General features: G+C 37.6%; 1 protein-coding gene and 1 pseudogene across 2 annotated transcripts in view; one reads left to right on the top strand and one right to left on the bottom strand.

Moving 5' to 3' along the window:
- Positions 1–594: 594 nt before the first annotated feature.
- The window catches only part of LOC149577283 (V-type proton ATPase subunit B 2-like), a 64,766-nt pseudogene continuing 40,053 nt past the window's right edge, over positions 595–25,307 (bottom strand). Inside the window, exons 14-16 of the transcript XR_016355122.1 lie at positions 1,497–1,550; positions 1,322–1,405; positions 595–964 (exon numbers count right to left, since the gene is read on the bottom strand). The product of XR_016355122.1 is annotated as a V-type proton ATPase subunit B 2-like (transcript). The remainder of the gene's footprint in view (positions 965–1,321; positions 1,406–1,496; positions 1,551–25,307) is intronic.
- Positions 13,497–14,519, top strand: LOC149577284 (uncharacterized). Its single transcript, XM_089823180.1, has 2 exons — positions 13,497–13,932; positions 14,051–14,519. Exons 1-2 carry the CDS (start codon positions 13,587–13,589, stop codon positions 14,374–14,376), a joined length of 672 nt encoding a protein of 223 aa, XP_089679306.1. The 5' UTR covers positions 13,497–13,586; the 3' UTR covers positions 14,377–14,519.

The raw sequence follows: 25,307 nt of genomic DNA on the forward strand, positions 1-25,307 counted from the left end.
CTCAGAATGTAGAAGTTGATACTCAAAATTGACAACCAACAAGGATCTCATCTAACTCTAAAAACCTTTTAAAACGAATCTAAGTATAATGCCCATTTTCAGAGACTTGCAGCAGCGTCGAAACCTACCTAATGGTTTGAAGTTTAGACCAAAAAGGCTAATTGCTAACACTTGCCACTAGCCAGTTCCATCCATATTATTGCCACCTATTTATTATTATGATGAGGACACAGTAAATAATCTGCATAATTGTGGTGACTTTCACAAATTTCCATCTAAACAAACCATAGAGTCACATAGTCAAGTTGTAGTTCAGCCACTAACAATCGTCAATGACAAGAATGAGTCCCATAAATAGCACAATCTTGTGTATCTTATGGAAATTTAATAGTATGTTCAAAAAACCCAAATGATAAACTGACAGATTCCTCATTGACAAAGAATAGATTTAAATGAAAAGTAAAACTAAAAAATTAAAATAAACTTGAAAATTTGATTCCTATGTGAGCAAGTCACGAAAAATCCTCAAAAGAATTAAACTCTAAACGTGTTGCACTACTGAAAAATTGCAACATCCAACTTAGACAACAGTAATACACCTAAAAATGAAACTATCTTGTCAGCTTATAAATTATTCCTGCCTTGGAAGTCTCAAAAGATTTTTAACTCTATACACAAATTTGAATTAAAATAATATATCCTCATCCCTATCATTTAATATTACAAGATTAGGAATAGTGTTTTTGCTAATGCTTGGAAAATTTTGTGACACCAAGACTTAATGAGGAGAATCCCTATTGTAGAACAGATCTAAAGTCTTTGCAGGTATACGATGAAGCAGCTCCCGGGGAAAGATACGTAGAAGTGTCCATGCCAGATCCAAAGATTGATTGATGTCACGGGTATCATATGCTCCTTGTGTAACAAACTTGCGTTCAAACTTGTCCAAAAACTCAAGGTATAGCTGCATTCAAGCACAGAATAAAATGAATATGATGTTCATGATTCTGTCTATTTTCAAAACAAGAAAGCAGTTTCTTTTATAGAACTACGGTGATAGAAGGTTAGTTCTTCAGCCTTGCAGCTTGAATTTAAACAAATGAAATATGAAGAAATAAAGCACAAGAGTTAATCTTAAAGGGCATTTATAGTGATATAGGCAATGGCAAATTAACATAATGTACACGGGGTGTTGTCACTGACATGATCGTTTAGAAAAATATCCATTTATATGTATATTTCTACAGGGAATATTCTAATTCAGATGGAAAGCAGACTACATGAGTAGCTAAGGAAACAAATTCATAAGTTATTTGAATACCAGATCCTCCGGAGACAGGGCTTCTTCACCCACAACAGCCTTCATAGCTTGCACATCTTTTCCAATTGCATAATTTGCATACAACTGCAGGGGCATATTTTCTAAGTGAGTTTCAAACTTTTTAATTGAAGGGCATGCAATACAAGTAGCTATAAAAGTTTGAACACTATTTAACCTGATTTGAAACATCTGCATGATCACGACGAGTCATCCCTTCACCTATGGCACTCTGCATAACAGTATTAGGATACTTAATATTACATCCATTTTCAAATTAGGCTACTAGCTACAACTCCCTATTTGCTATCTAGCACGGAAAAAGAGCAGAGAATATTTCAAGTAGTTATGTGCCTCTCTCATTCCTTCCATGGACCATCAAATGGGCATTCCCAGGATAATATCTTCATCTTGTGTCTTTTCATTTTGTGCAATTTTATTCTACATTTCCTATTGCCATTTATTATTATTTTCTGGGCAGAACATTAACTTAGGGTCCGTTTGGGTGCTGGAATAGGAATAGAAAAGTTGGAATACGTTTTTCATTTTCTGTTTGGTTCGTCACTTGGAATAGGGAATAGGAATATGTATTCCCATTTTGCCTCTAAAATGAGCTTATACCCATTCCAAAAAATACCTGTAATTGGAATAGCCATTCCTATTCCCAATATTACATGCCTATTCTCCATTCCTATGCCCGCGACCAAACAGGCCCTTAGTATCAGGGCTAGGCTAGATTGCAACAATATGAAAGTGTTGAATGTTTACCTTCTGTCATTATATTCCTGCTCAAGTTCTGTTTTCATACTGGTCTCAGTTTGTGACTGTTCGTGGATATTATATTTATTCATTATTTCAACGTGTCTGAATTCTCAGCTTCTTGTTTTTCTGTGCATTATCAAAGAAGTAATATCTGTTTGATGGCCTAAATCTACCAAGTATGCAGGTATTCTGGCTTTCGTGGGTCTTTCCAGAACGAAGTGTGGACTATCGCTTTGTATTAAAGGGGGATCATTTTTTTTAATAATTATGTGAAGGCCGTTGCCTTTGCTGAGTCGTGTATATGTATGGGTGCCTAAAATGATGGAGACAGTTTTTAATAGTGGTTTACTATAAACAGCGGTCCTTATTTTTCCTAGGCGTGTTTTGCCTTGGCATTGTGAGGTGGCTAGTGATTATGTCCTATGTGTTGCTGTCGATTTGAATAAAAGATAGACATCATCGTTTTTGAGTATTTGTCTTCTCTTGAAGGGGGTGATTTGCATTTTAAATAAGCTATCAATTTCTCTTCTAATTGATATTATTCTTTTCTTTTTGCATGTAGCTTTTTTTTTTGCAGATACAGGAAATAAAGGGGAGTCATCAGTTATATAGATCAAGAGTGTGCACGCCGCGTAAGATGGAGCAGTAGGTTTGGATGGAGCTAAGTCCTATACTGGACGTGGCATTCACCACACTTTCTTTCTAGATGGAAATTCAAAACCCTGAGCTCGGGCCAACAAATCCATTCTAGAAGAGGATGAATTAATAGTGCGAGAAAGATCTGAAAATGCTGTAATAGGGAGAGATCTGCTCAAGCAATGGCAGTGGAAAGGGAGGATGATGTATAATTGGTTAGCGCATGGTATGATGTCTCTCTGGCACTAGAAGGTACAAACCTTCTTGTCCATTACCTTGAAATCTTGGAAGAAGATGATGAGAGGAGTGGAGAATCATGTTCTCCGTGCTCTTGGCTTTCGACTAATATGCCTCTCGACTGGTTTCGTGAAGCCTTTCCAAGTGAAGGTTTGTAAGTGGTGTTGTTGCCATGGACTCTTTGAAGCGGAGAAAGCATTCGAAATTGCCATAAATGATGAGAAGAAGAGAAAATGAGTGTAGTCTCAGTGTCTTTTGCTTTCGCTTGAGGGGTTCGGCGAAGGATTTCTCGGCGCTTTAGAGTTTTGGAAGGTTTAAAGGCAGCTCTCGCCATTCATATTGAATAGGTAGTGTCTGCGGGGTTGTTTTTGGCTTTAGGTGTTCGGAGATTTTCTCAGATAGTGTCCAAGGAAGAGAGTAATGATGATAGTGAACACTCATTTGAAGATAAGGGTACTGTCATCTTGGTATTAAGCATTTTGTTGCTTAGTAGTTTTAAAACACCAACAAAATCATATATACAATCAACAATTACATATACGACAGAATCAATGATAGTTTTAAAACCACTATTGTTGAGCCTATTGATATGATTTTCTTTAGTAATTGCTTTTGTTGGTGTAGAGTCACTATTGGTATGAATTTTCACATGATGGAAGTCCTCTGTCTAGGAATAGAAATTTTCAGATTATGCCCATTAATAGATGAAATGAATCTTGACATTCTTAACAAATTTGAACCTCATTCACCTATAACAACTTCTGAAAAACACTTCACCACTTTAAAAACAGCCAACTGAAACTGATCTAAGCAACAAAATGCTTAATACCAAGATGACAGTACTCACACAATCTAAAGACTAGCCAATTCTTATTAACAATTGCATGTGCAAAGCATTTGGGCCCAACTATAACAAAACCAAGGGTGGTTTTCTACTCTTCTGGCTCTGCAAAACCAAGGTGGGTATACCTAGGGATGATTCAAGACTGTGAAAACTGTATGAGGATTATTTTTAGTTTCATTTTGATTCTCATCTCAAATCCTCAAATACATACACAATTCTTGATAACTTGATAAACATATCCCGTATAACAGATATGACCAAAAATTCTTCTATAGATCTGCAGGTGTTCTCAGCAATAGTGGCTAACTGAAGCTAAACTATTCCATGCAGACAAGTACTGGCCAACTTTGAAAATCTTCAAGAAATAAAAGTAAAAATTGATTTGATGTTGCATTTTGACAACCATTTGTGATACTTTTCTCTTTCAGCTGGATCAAATTTGATCAGTGCCTAATCCATTGGGGTTCAGAGTCTATAGCAAATTCTTAGATCTAATTTGTTGCCTTACAACAAATTTTATCAGCAATTCTTATCAAAATTTATCATTCAAAACCCTTTCCACTACTACAGCAACCTTATCACATTCACCAAAGCTTTTACTTAATCCATTGAATTAACAGCAGTGATAAACAGATATACAACCTAACTGGATTGCATTCAATTGCACAAGCCTTTACTTATACAATATCAAGATAACCAAGTAACTAAAAGGAGACAAAATTCAAAAAGAACTGATATGGGGACAGTTCATAATTTGTATTCATTTTCCTTGAAAATTGTATACAATCTACAGTAGACTCAGAATGATCTTTAGAAGAAACACAAATCGTTCTATATTCATGTATTCTCAAAATCTAATAGAGAAAATACAACACGAATTTGCTCAAAATAATGGACCAAAGACAGACTAAGTATCACTTAGACAAATAGAATTTGGACCTTTTCTCTAGCCCTGGAATCTCACTTATATAGTGTGAGATGCAACAAGCTTCAGGCTAAGAGAATATGACAGGTGTCCTTTACAAGAGGAAGACACAGACATCTGTCAAAAAGAAAAAGACTAACAGGAATTTATGCCAATCACACATTCTCTTGCGGGCTTCTGTCTATCACCTACTTTCGTTGATTTTGCTCCAACGGTGATTCTGTCATATATGTAACTGCTAAGCTTGTCTCTGACAAAATCTATTCTGATGATTGCACTCTATCCTCGACCCGTGGGTTTTGTCAAGATAACTGCTTTGTGAAATTCATCTTTACTTCCCACTTTTTACTGATCATGCCAGGCTTCAGAAATAATGGAAAAATTACTTGGTGTGCAACCGTTGAGCAGGGAGACAATGGGGCTATCAAATATAACAAAATGGGTAACTTCTGATTCCCAGCCACATCTGCTTTCTTAACCACCTTTTGACCAAAATTTGCCATCCACTAATACAAAAAAGGTGCATGCTAACAAAAAGTGAAAAAGACCATACCCGTGAGTATGTAATCTTCTTCACCTTCTCAAAAACTATGCACAGGACCCCACACATTTCTATTACCCTGGCATCAGGCTATGATATCTTGAAAATTTGTTTAAAGCCACCCGAGAATTGGATAGATAGATTGGTTGGATAGGAAGTCGTGTTGGTTGGAGAGATGGATGGTCACGGGTTCTCACTTCTTTCTGGTGGGATGATTCCCAACCCAATTAGAAGAGTAGGGCTGATATGAAGCATTGACCGAATCCGATATGCAACCCCATTAGAAGAGTAGGGCCGATATGAAGCATTTACCAATAGAATGAGGAGAAGACCGCTACGGGCGTCCAGACTACTGGTACGAGCTCATTAGAGAAAAACTCAATACTACGGGCTAATGGCATTCTTTAGCGGGGGCGGGCCGGGCCCCTACTATTATATTATGGCATGTTACGTATAGAATTTGGCAATGGACCTTAGAATAGGGCACTTCTCTTGAGCTATTGGCCTATAGAATGGTAGGGCCGCATCTAGATTCTCTACCCTTATCAAGGAAGGGCCCTGCACGCACCTGCACTACCATTTTGCTTGCAGGCGTATAGAATATGAACCCCCCTGAATGCATGCACAATGCCTATCCTCACCCCTGCATTCTGGCATATCCTCGGCCATCTCGATAAGTCACATAAAAATGTCCCCATTGGGGCCAGCCATTGCCAGAGCTGCATGTTCTTTTCCCCCCCACCCCAAAATTGTTACCTAGCTGCACGTTATAGGTTTGTGGGCGTGGTGGGAAGTCGGTTATATATCTACTTCTGCTGAATCGACAGGATCAACTGCTACGAATAAGAAGCAAAAGTCGAACCGAAGCTTAACCCACCTGTTCGTTACCCCGCCTCTTGGCTCCTTGCTCCGCCAGCCGCTAGCCCTTTTTTCCTATCGGGCGTGGTGCCGATTGATATTTAGAACTAACTGCTAAAGCCGGATAAACCCCAGTTCCTTGGATCGATTATTCCCGCGAACATTAATCTATTTTATCACGAAGAATAATCTATTTAGGGGCCCCTACTAATATATCCAGTCAGGCAAAGGTTTCGCGTCTAACCTGTTTAATCGATCCATTAATTAAACCGGGCGGGCGTTGTTCCGCTTAAACGGACTTGGTTCAAAAGGGCAGGAGGCTATGATATCTTGAAAATTTGTTTAAAGGATGATGTTACCGCTGAGAGGGCTGTTATCTTACCAGGTTCATTCATTATCCTTCTCAAAACCTTGGTTCCTTGACTACGACATCTTACCATAGTTTCAAAGAGATGAAACTTTAAGAAAACACTCAGGATTACTAGCTTTCCTCTATCAAAAATCCATATACTTCTACACGGGACAAAACATTTCTTTTCTGCAAACCAGTTCGAACTAGTATGCGGGATATTACAATCCCAGGCCCAAGTATTTTTACTTAGTAATCCCTCTGCTATCCACAACCTAGGATCTAGTGAACTCTTTGGAACCATCCTTTGATTAAACCATACAAGACTGAAATTTTTTCGAAAACTATGGCATGAGAACTTACTTGGAGTTTTATGCTCTTCGTAACTCTACAATTTATCTTTGAATCAATCGCTTCACACTCGTGCCAGATTTATCTCAATCCTTGTAGTAATTATCTTCGTTCAGAAAAGATTTCAAAATCTTTATTCGTGCACGGTGAAATTGGGAAAATCTTGCCTGTTATACTCTGTTATTAACTTCACATGCGAAACTTTTCACATCGTATTAATGTGCAGAGTGCCACCACCTTCAGTATTTAAAGCTTTGCTGTCAATCTTAAAAATCATATGATCGTGGGGTACTGAGAAAGACAACTAGGTGTTTGCACTCGACAAGTTGGCCCTCTAATCCAATGAAAATTTCCAACGTACACAGCTCTTTTATTGATGGCGCTTCTGTCTGGACCAACTGGCAACTGAGGACACGTGTCAGTAGGTCGCTACTTTGCTATACATAAAGAACGAGCACCTTGCTATAGCGAAGCAGCGACAACCATCGATCTGATCTTGATCTTGTAGATGATATGTTACTGTACTACTTAGAAAGACAGTGGTGGGCCCTCATTCACTACCTCGCTATACGTATTATTCGAGCAACTCTTTATGGCAAGACAGCAACGGCCATTGATCTGAGATTGAATCAAAGGTGGAGAGATTGCATGAAGTTTCCTGAAAGGTGGTGGGTCCCATACTCGCTATGTCGCTTAGCTTAAACAACTTGCAACTCTTTATAGCGAGATGGCAAGGATCGTTGATTGAAACTTGATCTGGCGATTGGGATCTCTCAAATGCTTTTACGGGTCCGAGGCATTGCTGACGTAGGAGAATCTGCAGTGTTGGCAATCAACAAAACTTTACTTTCAGCCTAGTCAACCATCCACGTTACCTCAGGTCCCACCGGCTATTAGTTTTTATGGTGCCTCGCTACTTTGCTAACGGCGAGAAGTCAGGTTTTTCCGATTGCAAGGTAGCGAGCTCCGATGACTTGTATAACTCGGCGCCGTGAAATACAAAGACCCATCAAATCGTTATCGTTCCTGCCAACTGTTTCTGACAACAATTATTGCTTGTTATTCCACCTAGTCATACCATAGTTACTGATAAATTTTGAGGCCACCATGCTTTTGATTTTGCAACACCTCGCCACTTCGCTAACGGTGATATGGCAAACTTTTTTGATAGCGAGATAGCGAGACATCGGAAAAATCATCATTCCAACGCCGATTTCTGATTGTCTCCAACTGGGTCCCTTTTCCTATTCTGACAGCATTTGCCAGGTGTCCATGACTGAATGATCAGTTAGAAGACAATTTTTCGACTGTCGTGTCTTCATCTTGCGATCCCGTTTTACACTTTTAGGCACTCGCTACCTCGCTATACATAAAGAGTGCCCATGTTTTCATAGCGAGGAAACAACAACGGTGGATCTACTTAGATCGAACGACTGGGAAATTTTGGGAGGAAAAGTAGCTCGAGGCGCGGAAGATATAAATGGAAAAAGAATATTCGCCTAATTCAAACATTTTGTGCCCAAACAACTATGAATGGAAAGAGACACAGGGTTCTCATAAAACTTTCAAAGGCTTGCAAACGGACAACTTATCTAGAAACCTATTATCTATTAATGGGCATAATCTAAAAATTCCTATTCCTGGACAAAGGACTTCCATCATGTGAAAATTCATACCAACAGTGGCTTTGTCTGGGGCCATTGAATTCTCTGGATTCAAGTGAGGGCTCAGAATTTTTGGGAGAAGCAAACCACACACAAACTCCCAAAGTTTTCCTCTCAGATAGCTTTACCAAAAGCAAGAAGCTATCACTAGGATTATGCATAAACAAAAGTTGGCTCTGTCATAAATCTGATTCTCATCTGAACATGCATGAGGTAAACTGAAAATATTTCTTTCATCAATTTCACCAATCAGGTTAGTATTATGAATCAACTTTCTTGATAAAACTGAAACTATAACTTCACCTCCATAATGCATATAAAAACTAAATTCACTTGCAACCATTTGCTCATTATAAAGGTTCTGATGAGCATTCTCAGACATGCCAAACTGAAAATCCTCTTCATTTAATGACTTATGCATGCTATCAATCTCAAATATGAAAGTTTCATATTCAACTTGAGGGAGAGGATCACTCATACCTTCAAATTGTGTATCCTTAAGCATAACCGGATGATATTCAAACGAACACTCGGACTTGTACTCACATACATCATCAACGTCAGAATCTGAAACTAATCCGAGATCTTTAAGTGATTCTCTGAGATCAGCAAGTGGGTTAGTCACCTCATTAGAATATTCATCATAAAATTCATTACAAGGTGCATGCTGACTTTCAACATCTTCATCAGACACCTTGTCATCAATTTCATAAGATGCCATCTCATCAATACTTTCACCATCATATCCAGAAGTAGAACAATCTGATCTCTCACAACAGTAAGATAATGTATCATCATTAAACTCATTCTCAACTAAATCTAGACTTTCCAGGTCTTCTTCAAACAAAGGATTGATAACTCCATACGTTTTGACAAAAATTTGGTTGATCATCCTCACAAGCATCATCATATAAAGTGTTATCATATACTTTAAATTCACTACCCACTTTATCCTCATAGAAAATTTCATCATATGAAGAAAAGTCAAAACTATATGAAGACTCCCTGTCTATTTCTTCTATCAAATATATAGTGTCCATAATTACATCCTCTTTATTAGCTTGTTTAGGATAACCATTACAAACAGACTGTGATTCATTCCTAAACATTCCACTATATGCTCGATCTTTATTGTCTGATATAAAAGCAGTTGACAACTCTTCCCTGAAATCTTCATATTCAAAGTTATTAGCATCAACATACCTCACCATCTCTTTATCTTCATACTTTGTGGATAAATCACTTTCATATTTTTCATTTGCTAACTGATTCGTGTAACACAAAAACTGAGATGCACTTTCTTTTTCAGATTCAAAAGAGGAATTCATACCCTTATCTTCAAATGAGTGTTCACTATCATCATTACTCTCTTCCTCCCATTCAGCATCAGACTCATATGAAGTTGAACATATTGTGTCATTGTCCTCACTGTGATTCAAGTTACCACTCTCATCATCTCCTTCATATAATTCGTCTTGATAACACACTGGGTCAACAATTTCATTATCATCATTTAAAAACTGGCTTCCAACTTCTTCATCCTCATGTTGAGATGCATATTTTTCTATTTGAATTTTTAAAACATTCTCAACATAATGCCATCTCTCAATAAGATAGTTCATTTCCTGCACATTTTGCTGATCAACCTTATCATCTCGTGTTATCTCTTCATGGTCTGTTGGATCAGCAACATCAGGTCCATGATCAGAAAGATAACTCTCAATTTTCTCATTTGCACAAAACTGAGATCTAGGTACAGCAACTTTATTAGCAACAGAATCATATATACAAGCAACGTCACAAGAACTTGCTAATGTATCTAATTCTTGATCTTCAATATCAAAACATTGCTGAACCCTATCAAACTCTGAGATACATCCTATTGCTGTAGCATCATGAGCATGTGTGTTGTCATTTGTAACCAAGCTAACCTTGCCTACACACATATTATGATCAAAATTTCCCATTTGATTAAAACCTACAGCAGGGGTATGGATATGCTTATTTGAAACTGAAGCACCGACACCATATTCATCCTTTCTTTCAAATACATTATACTGGCAGTCATACATAGAAAAATGACCTTTAGTCAATCCGTATCTCAAGTTATTTTCAATATCCCTAGCGGTCACAAAAGCCTGATACAATATCCCTTAGTAGATAATTCATTTTCTTATCAAATGCATCAAAATACACTGTTAAACACATTTGATCATCAAGTTTATAATTCTCAGGGATTTCATTCAAAACTCTTGCAAATCTGATATTAAAATGAGAGACAAGTTCATCACTCTGAATATGAATCTTCAAGAACTTATCATAAGAGTTAGATACGCTTACCCTTTCTCCAAATTGCTCCATGAAGGCAGAATGCAATTTACCCCAAGATGAAATAGAACATGCTAACAGAAAAGAAAACCAGTCTCTAGCATCAACTTCTAAGGTTTGAACCAGGGTAACGTGACTCGCGGCGAGTCACGTGAGTCAGGCGAGTCAGCGAGCCGCGCTGACCTCGCCGAGTCACAATGACTCGTGACTCGCGTGACCCGGCCTGCTTGACTCGGCCGCGACAGGCACGAAACCGGGCCATAAAAAAATATTTTTTTGCATGTTTTTTTATGTTTTTTTTTTACATATCTCACTCATATAACCCTAAAAGGGCTCCCATAACAGTCTATAGTGAAAAGAAGAGAGAGAGAGAGAGGTAGAAGAGAAATAGAGGTTTCTTGTTTTGCAACCAGCTGAAAGGAGGAGAAAAGCTTGCATTTGTGACATTGGAGCTTGCATTCAGATCATCAAGGAGTTTATAGGAGCTCTTCTCAACACTTCCCAAAGCATTTGAAAGAGGTAAGACTTGATTGTTTAGATTTTGATGATTTTTTTGTCTATGCTTATGGGTTTTTTGCATGAATTTTTTTGGTTTGTTTATGAGTTTTTTTTTTACTTTAGATCTTCATAAAATGCAATGCTGAAATGCTAATATTTGGTCTAAAATGTCTTATTGCAGCAACCTTTACATTGTTCCTTAATTAAGTCATAATAGCTTCTGGGGATAAAAAACCCAAGCTCTCTAAAGGCAACAAAAAAGATGAGTGTTGGAAGTTCACCATAGAATTTTCGGGTAGAAAGAGAACTCAAACAAAATGCCTATTTTGCAAAACCATTAATAGTGGGGGGATAAATAGATTAAAATACCATATTGCTGGCTTACGTGGTCATGATATTGAGCCTTGTGGAGTTGCATTTGTTGAGGCTCAATGTTTTTGTTATGTAGCCTTGGTAAAATATGAACAAGAAAAAGAATTAAAAAAAAAAAAATTAGAAGAGTTAGCTTTGATTGGTTCTAGTTCCCTTCCACGCTCATCTGCAAATGTTTCTGAGTCAGTAGGCTGTGTTGGAGAAGGTTCTTCCCATCCCCCCTATCGTCCTAGTGCTTCTGTTGCTCGTGCTTCTTCTACATCTATTCCTTGCACTTCTAGTGATGCTACTGCTGCTGCCCCTTCTAGTAGTGCTACTCTTCTTCGTCCTAGAGTCAGAAAATCTAGTAAGTTGGACAACTTTTTTGTACCGCGTACCACTCCTGGTGCGCAACCCTCACTTGAGAGCATGGGCTGGAATAGGGAGATACATGAAGCTGGAGTAAGAGCAATTTGCAAGTTTTGGTTTTTCTGTGACATTCCATTTATAGCAGCCAGGTACTTCAAGTTTTCAACTTCATTTATATTTTGATTGTTTTACGTTTTAAGTTTTAAAATTTATATTCAATTTTATACTTTTAACTTGATGTTGAAAATTTGAAATATGCTAATTAAAATGTTTTTATAAATGTAATAGGACCCCTTATTGGCAGGGGATGATTGATGCAGTTTCCATCTGTGGTGCAGGGTTCAAAGCCCCCACTGAAGATGAGTTGAGTGGCCCCCTCTTGCTAGATATGGTTGAGGAGATGAAACTTGAGTTGGAGGACCACAAAAAGATTTGGAGCCAAAAGGGGTGTACCATCATGACAGATGGATGGACAAATAGGAGGTCCAGAACCCTCCTAAATTTTCTTGTTTCTAGCGGAGGTAATTCATCATGCTCTACTTCTCGAAGTCTAAAATTTAATGTATACTATTATTGAATAACGAAAATTTTGTTTTATTGAGTATTGATTTTTGATTCTTGAATGATAATTATTTTGTTTAATTTTCACTTTCAGAATCCACCATGTTTTTGAGGTCCATAGATGCTTCCTCATGTGTGAAAAATGCAAAATTCTTATGTGAGACTATTGAGGAGGTCATAAGGGAGGTGGGGGAAGACAATGTTGTCCAAGTGGTGACAGATAATGCAGCTAATTATGTTGCTGCAGGTAAAATTTGAACTTCTAACTTTCTAAGTTCTACTTCTAAAAAATTTGTTTTAGTTTTTCATTAAATTTTGAAAATTAAAAGTTTTTTAATACATCAAAAAATTTCATTGTTTACTAACTAATTTAAAATTGTTGCAGAAAAACTATTGATGGAGAGACACCCAAAAATCTTTTGGACTCCATGTGCGGCCCATTGCATCGACCTCATGTTAGAGGATATTGGCAAGCTTGTATGGGTGAAATCATGTGTTACCAAGGCCAAAAATCTTTGTAAGTTCATCTATAATCATGCCTTGGTCCTCAACACTATGAGGAAATACACGAAGGGAAAGGAGTTGGCTTGTCCTGGTATCACAAGATTTGCCTCTAACTTTATCACACTAAAATCCTTGCTGAGTTCAAGGTTAGAGTTGAGGTGCATGTTTGTTGGTCCAGAATGGAGTTCCTCCTCCTTTGCAAGCAGCCCTGCAGGGATAGATGCAACAAAATGCATTTATGATGATGATGATTTTTCGGAGCCATGTTCGAAGATTGTGGAGGTAATTTAAAATTTAAATTTTGAATTTTAAAAGCTTAAGTCTTAAAATTTTATAAATTAATTTGTCTCATACATATTTTTTATTTATATTCATTGTGCAACTTTGCAAAGTTTCATCATTCACTAAATTGTTTTTTTGTTTAATTGTTTTGTAGATCACCGAGCCCCTTGTAGCCCTCCTACGAGTTGCTGATGGCAAGAAGCCCTCTATGGGCTACATTTATGAGGGCATGGATAGGGTCAAGGAGACTATTAAGGCCAAATATGTAGGAGTTGAGGAAAACTATGGCCCTATTTGGAACATAATTGATAGGAGATGGAAAAATCAGCTTCATAAGCCCATCCACGCAGCAGCCTATTACCTCAATCCGGCATACTGTTTCCTTGATGATTTCAAGGCAAATGAGGAGGTTCTTAGTGGCCTATACACAATGGTATCGAAGATGTCTTCTAATCCCACAGATATATTGCTTGAGATGGATGCCTATAATAATGCATCAGGGTCCATTTTTTCAAGTCAAATTTGCAAAGAAGGTCGTACAAAATTGCAGCCAGGTAAAGATTGCAGCTTAAGCCTTATACAATCTAGTTTATAAATTTCTAGCTTTAAACTTAAAGCTCAAATTTTGAAATGAGACTAATATTTTTTTGTTTTCCTTTTTTCAAAATTCAGATAGATGGTGGCAAATGTTTGGGCCTTCAACCAAAAACCTTCAGCAAATCGCCATCCGCATTTTGAGCCAGCCAAGTAGCGCTTCTGGATGTGAGCGCAACTGGAGCATGTTCGAGCACATCCACTCGAAGAGGCGTAACAGGTTGTCTGTGCAGAAAATGAATAGTCTAGTCTTTGTGCACTACAACCTGCGCATTAGGATCAGGGAGATTTTGGATAGTGACACCTCTCTGATTACTCTAGAGGAGGTTGATCCAGAGTCTGATTGGATCACTGAGGCTACTGATCCTGTCTTTGATGATGAGGACCTACAGTGGCTTGACTAGGCAGATAGAGAGGGTCAGGCTAAGGCTGTGGCTATGGCAGCAGAGGACCAGAGAGCTCCAATTGTTCCTAGTGGCAGCTCATAGAGATTGGCAGAGCCAGAGGCAGAGAGTACAGTTGATCCTAGAGGCACCTCACGAGCTGATGCTATGGCTACTGAGACATCCAGGACCTACCTTAGACGCCTTACTAAAAGGCATTTTGTAGATTATACTGAGCCTTTGGGGATGAGGATGAGGATGACGATGATGATGAGGATGAGAATGACGATGATGATGAGGATGAGGATGAGGATGAGGACTAGGAATCATAGCTGTAGACTTATAGTCTTGTTTTAACTTTTTGTTTAACAGTTTAACAGTAACTTAATATATGATCAGCATTTGGAACATTTGAATTTGATGATGACTATTGAATCTTGATGTGTTGGATTTCATAATGCATAAATGATAATACATATACATTTTGATGGTTTGCATGGATTTATCTTAGTTTGACTTTAAGTACTAGTAATATAGTATTTAATTTTAGCAATTTACCTTTGTAAGTTTGTAACTTTGTAGTTTGTAGTATTGTACATATGTAATCGATGTTTGACTTTTAAGTTTTAAGTTTTTAACTTTAAGTATGTGGCATGTGCATTATATCAAATTATCTTCTATTTAATAATGTTATTGTGTCTTTATGCTTTATTCAATAATGGTTGCATGGAATGTTCTTTAAATCCTAAAAAATCTCAAAATTTCGAGGTTTTTTCACTTTGCCAAGTCACCGCCGAGCCGGGTCACGAGTCAGAGCCAGGTCATGAGTCAAGTTACCCTTGCCGAGTCAAAGCCGAGTCCGAGTCTCGTTACACTGGTTTGAACAACTAACTTCATATGCAAGTCCTCATGAGCAATTTCGTAGTCACCCATCAAATCAGCAAACAACTCAATATGGTGACTGGCTGTAACAAGATGGTTTCCACTGAACTTAGGCAAATTTTTTCTAACATCATTGGGAATGACATTTGGGAAACCATGAATACCATTAAAACTTAATGGCATATACCGCTTGGTAGAAATGGATCTAGGAATTTCATTAACTAGCTGCATACTAGATGAAATGAATCTTGACATTCTTAACAAATTTGAACCTCATTCACCTATAACAACTTGTGAAAAACACTTCACCACTTTAAAAACAGCCAACTAAAACTAATCTAATGAAATGTATAACCTTAAAACCTATCAAATCATTCTCCTCTTCTTAGTGCTGAAACCTCACTTGATGGAGAACATACTTTTCCCAGTCAATTTTCATAAAAAGAAAATACATGAAAATGAGAATACCTTTTAGTGTTGTTGCATGAAACCACTGATCTACTGATTGACCTGGTGCTGATTTGAGTTCTTCACACCACTGATCATAACCTTACAGAGTCGCCATCTCGTTGCGGAGAGAAATGAAATCATAGCAGTGATTCACATTTATCATTTTAAAAACTTTAAACAGCAAATCAAACAACACTTTGAAACTTACTGGTCAGAAACTTATATAGATCTCTCTTCTTGCTTGAAAATTCACACAACTTTCAGATCTGCTCAATTCAACTGAAAATTCTTGAAAACATTTATAGGTAACTGATCTACACTGATTTAGAGATCCTTTAGAGAGAGTCGACGCTCACAAATTGTGAGAAAGGTTTTAAACAATGATTTACAACATGGCAGATCTGAATTGAAATTCCCACTTGTAAAATTTGCAAATCTTTAAAACACTTAGAAGAGAGAAACCTTTATTCAACAATTCTGACTCTGAATTCATAGCAGTATTTTTGAAAACCAAACCGACTGAATTGATTGAACATAAAACTTAGTAGCAACACAATCTACACTCAATCCTTCAAAGATACTGCTATCCTGAACAAAGCATCACTGGGTGCATGACAACTAAGTAAGAAAACTGAAAAAACACATCAAAGAACTTACTCTTGCAACATTTCCATGCACATCTTCTTGCTGTATTGAATCCCTTCTTAAATTCTCAAGGTTTGTCTGTCATTCTGATTCAGTCCCCAGCGGAGTCGCCATTTTGTTGGTGTTTTAAAACTACTAGGCAACAAAATGCTTAATACCAAGATGACAGTGCTCACACAATCTAAAGACTAGCCAATTCTTATTAACAATTGCATGTGCAAAGCATTTGAGCCCAACTTCAACAAAACCAAGGGTGGTTTTCTACTCTTCTGGCTCTACAAAACCAGGGTGGTATACCCAGGGATGATTCAAGACTGTGAAAACTGTATGAGGATTATTTTTAGTTTCATTTTGATTCTCATCTTAAATCGTCAAATACATACACAATTCTTGATAACTTGATAAACACATCCCATATAACAGATATGACCAAAAATTCTTCTATAGATCTGCAAGTGTTCTCAGCAATAGTGGCTAACTGAAGCTAAACTATTCCATGCCTTTTTGTTATCATCCAAGGTTCTCTTAATAACCTTCAACAGGCTCTTATTTGTGGATTCAGCTTGTCCATTCCCTTGTGGATGATAAGGAGAAGATAATGACCTTGTTATTCCATATTTATCACAAAATTTAATTAACTCCTCAGACCTGAAGCACATTGCATTGTCTGTTACAATTTTTTGAGGGCAACCAAATCTGGAGATAATATTATTTAGTAGGAAGTTATTGACAACTTTACTTGTTGCATTTCTTGTGGGGATAGCCTCTACCCATTTTGTAAAGTAGTCAATAGCCACTAGTATCCAAGAATAGCCAGTGCTAGACTTGGGGGAAATTTCTCCTATGAAATCCATACCCCACTGTTGAAAGGGTGCTTGAACCTCCACTGGCTTCAACGGAGTATTGCCTGAGAACTTTAGTTTTCCAGCAAACCTCTGACAACGGTCGCATTTCCTAATCATAATTTGGGCGTCCTTGAAAAGGGAGGGCCACCAAAATCCAGCCCTCGTCACTTTATGTGTAGTGGTCTTGGCCATATAGTGCCCTCCACACACTCCAGCATGCATTTCCTCCAAGACTTCTTTTGCCTTTTCTTGATCAATACATTTCAACAACATTCCCTCGAAATTTCTCCACCATAAAATGTCTTGGACAATTATGTATCTGATGGCTTGTAATTTAATACTCCTTTCATTTTCAAGCAAATGGGGAGGAGCTTCCATGTGTTGCAGGTAATATATAACATTGGTGTACCAATCACAATGATCCATGTCACATAAGCCAGGTCTGAAGTCATCAACTACCACATTTATCTGATTGGCATCTAAATTAGATTAAGCCATGAGTTTAGCCAAACCTTGGCCTCTTACCAACTTAGTTATCTGTATTTCAATATTGAATTCTTGGATCCTGTTGATCCATCTACACCTTCTGCCTGATACTTCCTGTTGAGCAAAACTGCAGCACTAGGTACAAAGGCAATGACAGTAGCACCTAAAAGCCTTTACAGCCTTCACTAAAGCAGATGCCTGTTTTTCATTTATCTCATACTTCAATGCAGCAGGCTGCAGTGACTTACTGAAAAAGGCAATGGGCTGTTCATATCCTTCTTCATTTTTCTACAACAAGACTGCAGCTATAGTGTGAAATGATGCAAAAGAAAAAATATGCATAGGCTTTGAATAATCTGGAGTTCTCAGTACTAGAGCATTTTTTATTGCAGTTTTAATATCTTTGAATGCTTGTGAAGGCTCACCATTCCAATCTATAGTGGCTCCCTTCTTGAGCATCTTTGAGATAGGTCTGCTGATTTCAGCAAAACTGGTAACAAACCTTCTGAGAAAATTGACTTGGCCAAAGAAGGATTGAATTCCTTTTACATTTTTTGGCTTAGGGACTTTATCAATAGCTGCTACTCTCTCAGGGTCTATTTTCACCCTATCCTTGGATACTATATGTACTAGTAATTTGCCTTCTGTGACCCCGAATGTGCATTTCTTTGGGTTCAAGGATACTCCATATTCCAAAGCTTTGATAAAGATTTTTTCCAAATGTCTGTAGTGATCCTCAACCCTCTTAGAATATGCTGTAAGATCATCCTGGTACACAACCATAAATTTATCAATATAATCATGAAATGCCACATCCATGGCTCTTTGGAAAGTAGCTCCTGCATTAATCGGGCCAAATGGCATCCTTACATATACATACGTTCCCCATGGGGTTGAGAAGGTTGTCTTGAATTGTTCACTTTCCTTTACCAAAACTTGATTATATCCAGAGAAACCATCCATCATTGACATTAGCTCAGAACCAGTCACTTGCTGCAACATGGCTTCCATATTGGGCAATCCATAATTGTCCTTCAAAGATGCAATGTTCAGATTTTTGAAATCCACGCATAATCTTATATCTCCATTTTTCTTTCTGATAGGTACCAAATTTGAAACCCAGGTGGAATGCTTAATTGGTTTGATTATCCCCCCATCCCTTAGTTTCATCAACTCTTCTTGCATTTTGGGAGCTAGGGTAGGGTTTACTGGTCTTTGTTTCTGTCTGAAAGGTTTTACATTATCTTTTAATGGTATGACATGCTAGAACAAATCTTCCCTATAAGCCTTAAGGTCATCATATGACCATGCAAAAACATGTCTATACTTTCTAAGCAAGTCAATCAATGTTTTTCTGATTTTAGCATGCAGATTTTGGCCAATATAAACCTTTTTGGGAGCTTCATCAGTACCCAGGTTTATCTCTTCTAATTCCTGAGGCTTAGGGTCCTTAACTCCTAGTTTTACTCTATCCTGGTTTATCAAAAATATTTTTCAAGACCACTAACCCCTTAGGCATCTTATTGGTTTTCAATTGCATAATCTCCTGACCAAAAATGGTTTCCTTACCATCTATGGTTTCAATTAGTTCACTGCAATCCATTTCCTGACCATGGTACTTATCCTCATTTAACAAAAAATTCGTAATGTCTTTGTCATCTTCAAAGACTTGCCAATTTTCAATGTTATGAGGTATGGAAGGTCTATTTTGTACCTCAATTTGAGATATTCCTGCAAATGATATCTCCTTAGGCTTGATTGTTACATTTGCCAACAAATCAGCCATCTTATTTTGAGTCCTATCTCTCCATGAGATACCAAATGCATCAAAAGATTCTATCTAATCCCAAACTGCATTTCTATATTGCTTTAATCTCCTATTCTTGGATGCATAAGTTTCTTTTATCTGGGAGATGACTAATTTAGAATCCCCTATGACATGTAATTTCTTAATTCCATGATGTGTGGCAACTTTCAATCCTAGCAACAATGCCTCATATTCTGCAATATTATTTGTGCCAGAAAACTTCAAAGTGAATGAATATCTAAAAGTATTTTTCTTAGGGAAAACAAAAACTACACCTGCCCCTGCACCCTCTTTTGAACTTGCCCCATCAAAAAACATTGTCCATAACACTGGTGAGTTAGTGCAACACTCAACTTCATGTTCAATGATAGCAGGTAAATTTTCAAGTTCTTGAATAATCAATTCAGTTCTAAAAGCATTGACACCAGTATCTAAGAAACAAGTGGCATCTTTGTCAATTTCTTCCCCTAAAATGTGATTAACCCTTGGCTCTCTATTTACCCTGACAGCTTTATCCCCGATGTGGAAAGTAGGACAAGTCAGATCACATTGTAGGCTTCCCCCCATGGTAGCACTCCATTTTCTGGAGAGTAACATTCCATAGTGTGGAGGTATATCCACTACAAGGACAGACATGGTTAACTCTACTTCAGGGTATGCAACTAATTTGAATGGTGAAGCATTTATGGTGCCTATGACTGGGACTTCCCTAGCATCCATTCCTCTGCATCTACCTTGCTTGGTGTCCACTTTTAACCCTAAGGCTTCCATTACTTTAAAAGGCATTATGGTGTTAGAAGCCCTTGAGTCTAATCATAAAAGAGAAGACCCTAAAAAACTGTATGATAGACTCAGGGACTTCTAACACCATAATGCCTTTTAAAGTAATGGAAGCCTTAGGGTTAAAAGTGGACACCAAGCAAGGCAAATGCAGAGGAATGGATGCTAGGGAAGTCCCAGTCATAAGTACCATAAATGCTTTACCATTCAAATTAGCTGCATACCCTGAAGTAGAGTTAACCATGTCTGTCCTTGTAGTGGATATACCTCCACACTATGGAATGTTACTCTTCAGAAAATGGAGTGCTGCCATGGGGGGAAGCCTGCAATGTGATCTGACTTATGCTACTTTCCACATAAGGGATAAAGTTGTCAGGGTAAAAAGAGAGCCAAGGGTTAATCACATTTTAGGGGAAGAAATTGACAAAGATGCCACTTGTTTCTTAGATACTAGTGTCAATGCTTTCAGAGTTGAATTGATTATTCAAGAACTTGAAAATTTACCTGCTATCATTGAACATGAAGTTGAGTGTTGCACTCACCAGTGTTATGGACAATGTTTTTTGATGGGGCAAGTTCAAAAGAGGGTGCAGGGGTGGGTGTAGTTTTTGTTTCCCCTGAAAAAAATACTTTCAAATATTTATTCATTTTGAAGTTTTCTTGCACAAATAATATTGCAGAATATGAGGCATTGTTGCTAGGATTGATAGTTGCCACACATCATGGAATTAAGAAATTACATGTCATAGGGGATTCTAAATTAGTCATCTCCCAGATAAAAGAAACTTATGCATCCAAGAATGGGAGATTAAAACAATATAGAAATACAATTTGGGATCAGATAGAATCTTTTGATGCATTTGGTATCTCATGGAGAGATAGGACTCAAAATAAGATGGCTAATTTGTTGGCAAATGTAGCAATCAAGCCTAAGTAGATATCATTTGCAGGAATATCTCAAATTGAGGTACAAAATAGACCTTCCATACCTCATAACATTGAAAATTGGCAAGTCTTTGAAGATGACAAAGACATTACGAATTTTTTGTTAAATGAGGATAAGTACCATGGTCAGGAAATGGATTGCAGTGAACTAATTGAAACCATAGATGGTAAGGAAACCATTTTTGGTCAGGAGATTATGCAATTGAAAACCAATAAGATGCCTAAGGGGTTAGTGGTCTTGAAAAATATTTTTGATAACCAGGATAGAGTAAAACCAGGAGTTAAGGACCCTAAGCCTCAAGAATTAGAAGAGATAAACCTGGGTCCTGATGAAGCTCCCAAAAAGGTTTATATTGGCCAAAATCTGCATGCTAAAATCAAAAAAACATTGATTGACTTGTTTAGAAAGTTTAGACATGTTTTTGCATGGTCATATGATGACCTTAAGGCTTATAGGGAAGATTTGTTCTAGCATGTCATACCATTAAAAGATAATGTAAAACCTTTCAGACAGAAACAAAGACCAGTAACCCTACCCTAGCTCCCAAAATGCAAGAAGAGTTGATGAAACTAAGGGATGGGGGGATAATCAAACCAATTAGGCATTCCACCTAGGTTTCAAATTTGGTACCTGTCAGAAAGAAAAATGGAGATATAAGATTATGCGTGGATTTCAAAAATCTGAACATTGCATCTTTGAAGGACAATTATGGATTGCCCAATATGGAAGCCATGTTGCAGCAAGTGACTGGTTCTGAGCTAATGTCAATGATGGATGGTTTCTTTGGATATAATCAAGTTTTGGTAAAGGAAAGTGAACAATTCAAGACAGCCTTCACAACCTCATGGGGAACATATGTATATGTAAGGATGCCATTTGCCCTGATTAATGCAGGAGCTACTTTCCAAAAAGCCATGGATGTGGCATTTCATCATTATATTGATAAATTTATAGTTGTGTACCAGGATGATCTTACAGCATATTCTAAGAGGGCTAAGGATCACTGCAGACATTTGGAAAAAATCTTTATCAAAGCTCTGGAATATGGAGTATCCTTGAACCCAAAGAAATGCACATTTGGGGTCACAGAAGGCAAATTACTAAGACATATAGTATCCAAGGATGGGGTGAAAATAGACCCTGAGAGAGTAGCAGCTATTGATAAAGTCCCCAAGCCAAAAAATGTAAAAGGAATTCAATCCTTCTTTGGCCAAGTCAATTTTCTCAGAAGGTTTGTTACCAATTTCGCTGAAATCAGCAGACCTATCTCAAAGGGAGCCACTACAGATTGGAATGGTGAGCCTTCACAAGCATTCAAAGATATTAAAACTGCAATAAAAAATGCTCCAGTACTGAGAACTCCAGATTATTCAAAGCCTATGCATATTTTTTCTTTTGCATCCTTTCACACTGTAGCTGCAATCTTGTTGCAGAAAAATGAAGAAGGATATGAACAGCCCATTGCCTTTTTCAGTAGGTCACTGCAGTCTGCTGAATTGAAGTATGAGATAAATGAAAAACAGGCATATGCTTTAGTGAAGGCTATAAAGGCTTTTAGGTGCTACTGTCATTGCCTTTGTACCTAGTGCTGCAGTGAAAGATATATTTGCTCAACAGGAAGTATCAGGCAAAAGGTGTAGATGGATCAACAGGATCCAAGAATTCAATATTGAAATACAGATAACTAAGTTGGTAAGAGGTCAAGGTTTGGCTAAACTCGTGGCTGAATCTAATTTAGATGCCAATCAGATAAATGTGGTAGTTGATGACTTCAGACCTGGCTTATGTGACATGGATCATTGTGATTGGTACACCAATGTTATATATTACCTGCAACACATGGAAACTCCTCCCCATTTGCCTGAAAATGAAAGGAGTATTAAATTACAAGCCATCAGATACATAATTGTCCAAGACATTTTATGGTGGAGAAATTTCGAGAGAATGTTGTTGAAATGTATTGATCAAGAAAAGGCAAAAGAAGTCTTGGAGGAAATGCATGTTGGAGTGTGTGGAGGGCACTATATGGCCAAGACCACTGCACATAAAGTGATGAGGGCTAGATTTTGGTGGCCCTCCCTTTTCAAGGATGCCCAAATTATGATTAGGAAATGCGACCATTGTCAGAGGTTTGCTGGAAAACTAAAGTTCTCGGGCAATACTCCGTTGAAGCCAGTGGAGGTTCAAGCACACTTTCAACAGTGGGGTGTGGATTTCATAGGAGAAATTTCCCCCAAGTCTAGCACTAGCTATTCTTGGATACTAGTGGCTACTGACTACTTTACAAAATGGGTAGAGGCTATCCTCACAAGAAATGCAACAAGTAAAGTTGTCAACAACTTCCTACTAAATAATATTATCTCCAGATTTGGTTGCCCTCAGAAAATTGTAATAGACAATGCAATGTGCTTCAAGTCTGAGGAGTTCATTAAATTTTGTGATAAATATGGAATAACAAGGTCATCATCTTCTCCTTATCATCCACAAGGGAATGGACAAGCTGAATCCACAAATAAGAGCCTGTTGAAGGTTATTAAGAGAACCTTGGATGATAACAAAAAGGCATGGTATAGTTTAGCTTTAGTTAGCCACTATTGCTGAGAACACCTGCAAATCTATAGAAGAATTTTTGGTCATATCTGTTATATGGGATGTGTTTATCAAGTTATCAAGAATTGTGTATGTATTTGAAGATTTGAGATGAGAATCAGAATGAAACTAAAAATAATCCTCATACAGTTTTCACAGTCTTGAATCATCTCTGAGTATACCCACCCTAGTTTTGCAGAGCCAGAAGAGTAGAAAACCACCCTTGGTTTTGTTGAAGTTGGGCCCAAATGCTTTGCACATGCAATTGTTAATAAGAATTGGCTAGTCTTTAGATTGTGTGAGTACTGTCATCTTGGTATTAAGCATTTTGTTGCTTAGTAGTTTTAAAACACCAACACTTCACATCTTGGAAGCTTTTTCAGTGGTTCGTATATGATAAAGTACGGAAGGTTTTTGCCTGTTACGACTTTTTTTGGTTTGATTTTGCATTGATCGATGCTCTTGTAATTTGAATCAGTGAAACGTTGAATACAGAGTTTATAGAATCTAGAGAGGAAATTTCAGATATGAGTAAAGTTGTTGTAACTAGTAAAGAATACCGAGCATTCTGTGAAAAGAATTTGCAGTGAATTCCGTTAAAGGTGTATGAAGATTTATGCAGGTATTTTTCGGTACAGCAAACATTTTGTAGGTTTAAACTAATGGGAGACTGGTATAGCTCACTGACAGTTTCATTTTTTGAGTATTCCTTGGTAAAATAAAGTGTTTGAAGTAAAATTTGTGAGGTCAACTGCATTCATTTGGAATATCTTAGCCACAATATGGGTTAGCTGTACATTTGGACACAGATGTTTGCAAGTGATGAAGTTTGTGTCAGGGCATGCATTTGGAGATTTTGTAAGCCATGTCTTCTAAAGATCCTAGAAATGAACGAACTGTTATTATTTCTATAGGTGTTCTTCACTTGAAAGCATTCACAAAGTAGCAAGTAGTAAATTTTGGGAAGGATGGGTTCTGCATGTTGTGTGGCTGCTAGGTCCACATAAACCAAGTCTCCACATTGATGGACTCTTCATTGCATGTCCAGAGGAAATTTTATCGCTCTGAGATGATAATTCAGATGTTTGAGATATGTCAAGACCAGGAAATTTAACAGCAGTTTGAAGTTCTTTCTCTTTAAATGGAAGAGGAAGCAGAGTTTCAAGTTCACATAAACAAGTCCTAGACAGAATCTTTCTGAAAAATATTTTTGTTGATTAGAGTCCCTCAAATAGCTCCCGTGCACCACAGTGGCTGAATTCTCCTCTTTTAGACGCTAATAATGGAAACTCTGTCACTACAACTGCAGGACGCATCAAGAAGAATGAGATTATGAGAGATTGCATGTAAAAGTCATGAACATAGCAACAATTTCTTAAAGTCATGGAACTGAATCGATGATTCAGAAAATGATATTCAGAGTAAGCATTTTGAGCTTCAGAGGGAGGTTATGTGACAGAGGGAGACGTCTAGTTCTTTACAAGTTGAAATCAACTGTATTATTGTGGTGATCTGCTGAGAA

This window comes from Cupressus sempervirens, chromosome 1, assembly GCF_028749045.1.
Source record: "Cupressus sempervirens isolate cs-2001-9-10 chromosome 1, ASM2874904v1, whole genome shotgun sequence".
NCBI classification, from domain to species: Eukaryota; Viridiplantae; Streptophyta; class Pinopsida; order Cupressales; family Cupressaceae; genus Cupressus; species Cupressus sempervirens.

What these genes read in the sequence shown, in the direction of transcription:
- LOC149577284 (XM_089823180.1), top strand. Translation starts at nt 13,587, where the DNA reads ATGGGCTACATTTATGAGGGCATGGATAGGGTCAAGGAGACTATTAAG. An exon ending in TCGTACAAAATTGCAGCCAG is followed by an intron (nt 13,933 to 14,050) that starts GTAAAGATTGCA and finishes TTCAAAATTCAG; the next exon opens with ATAGATGGTGGCAAATGTTT.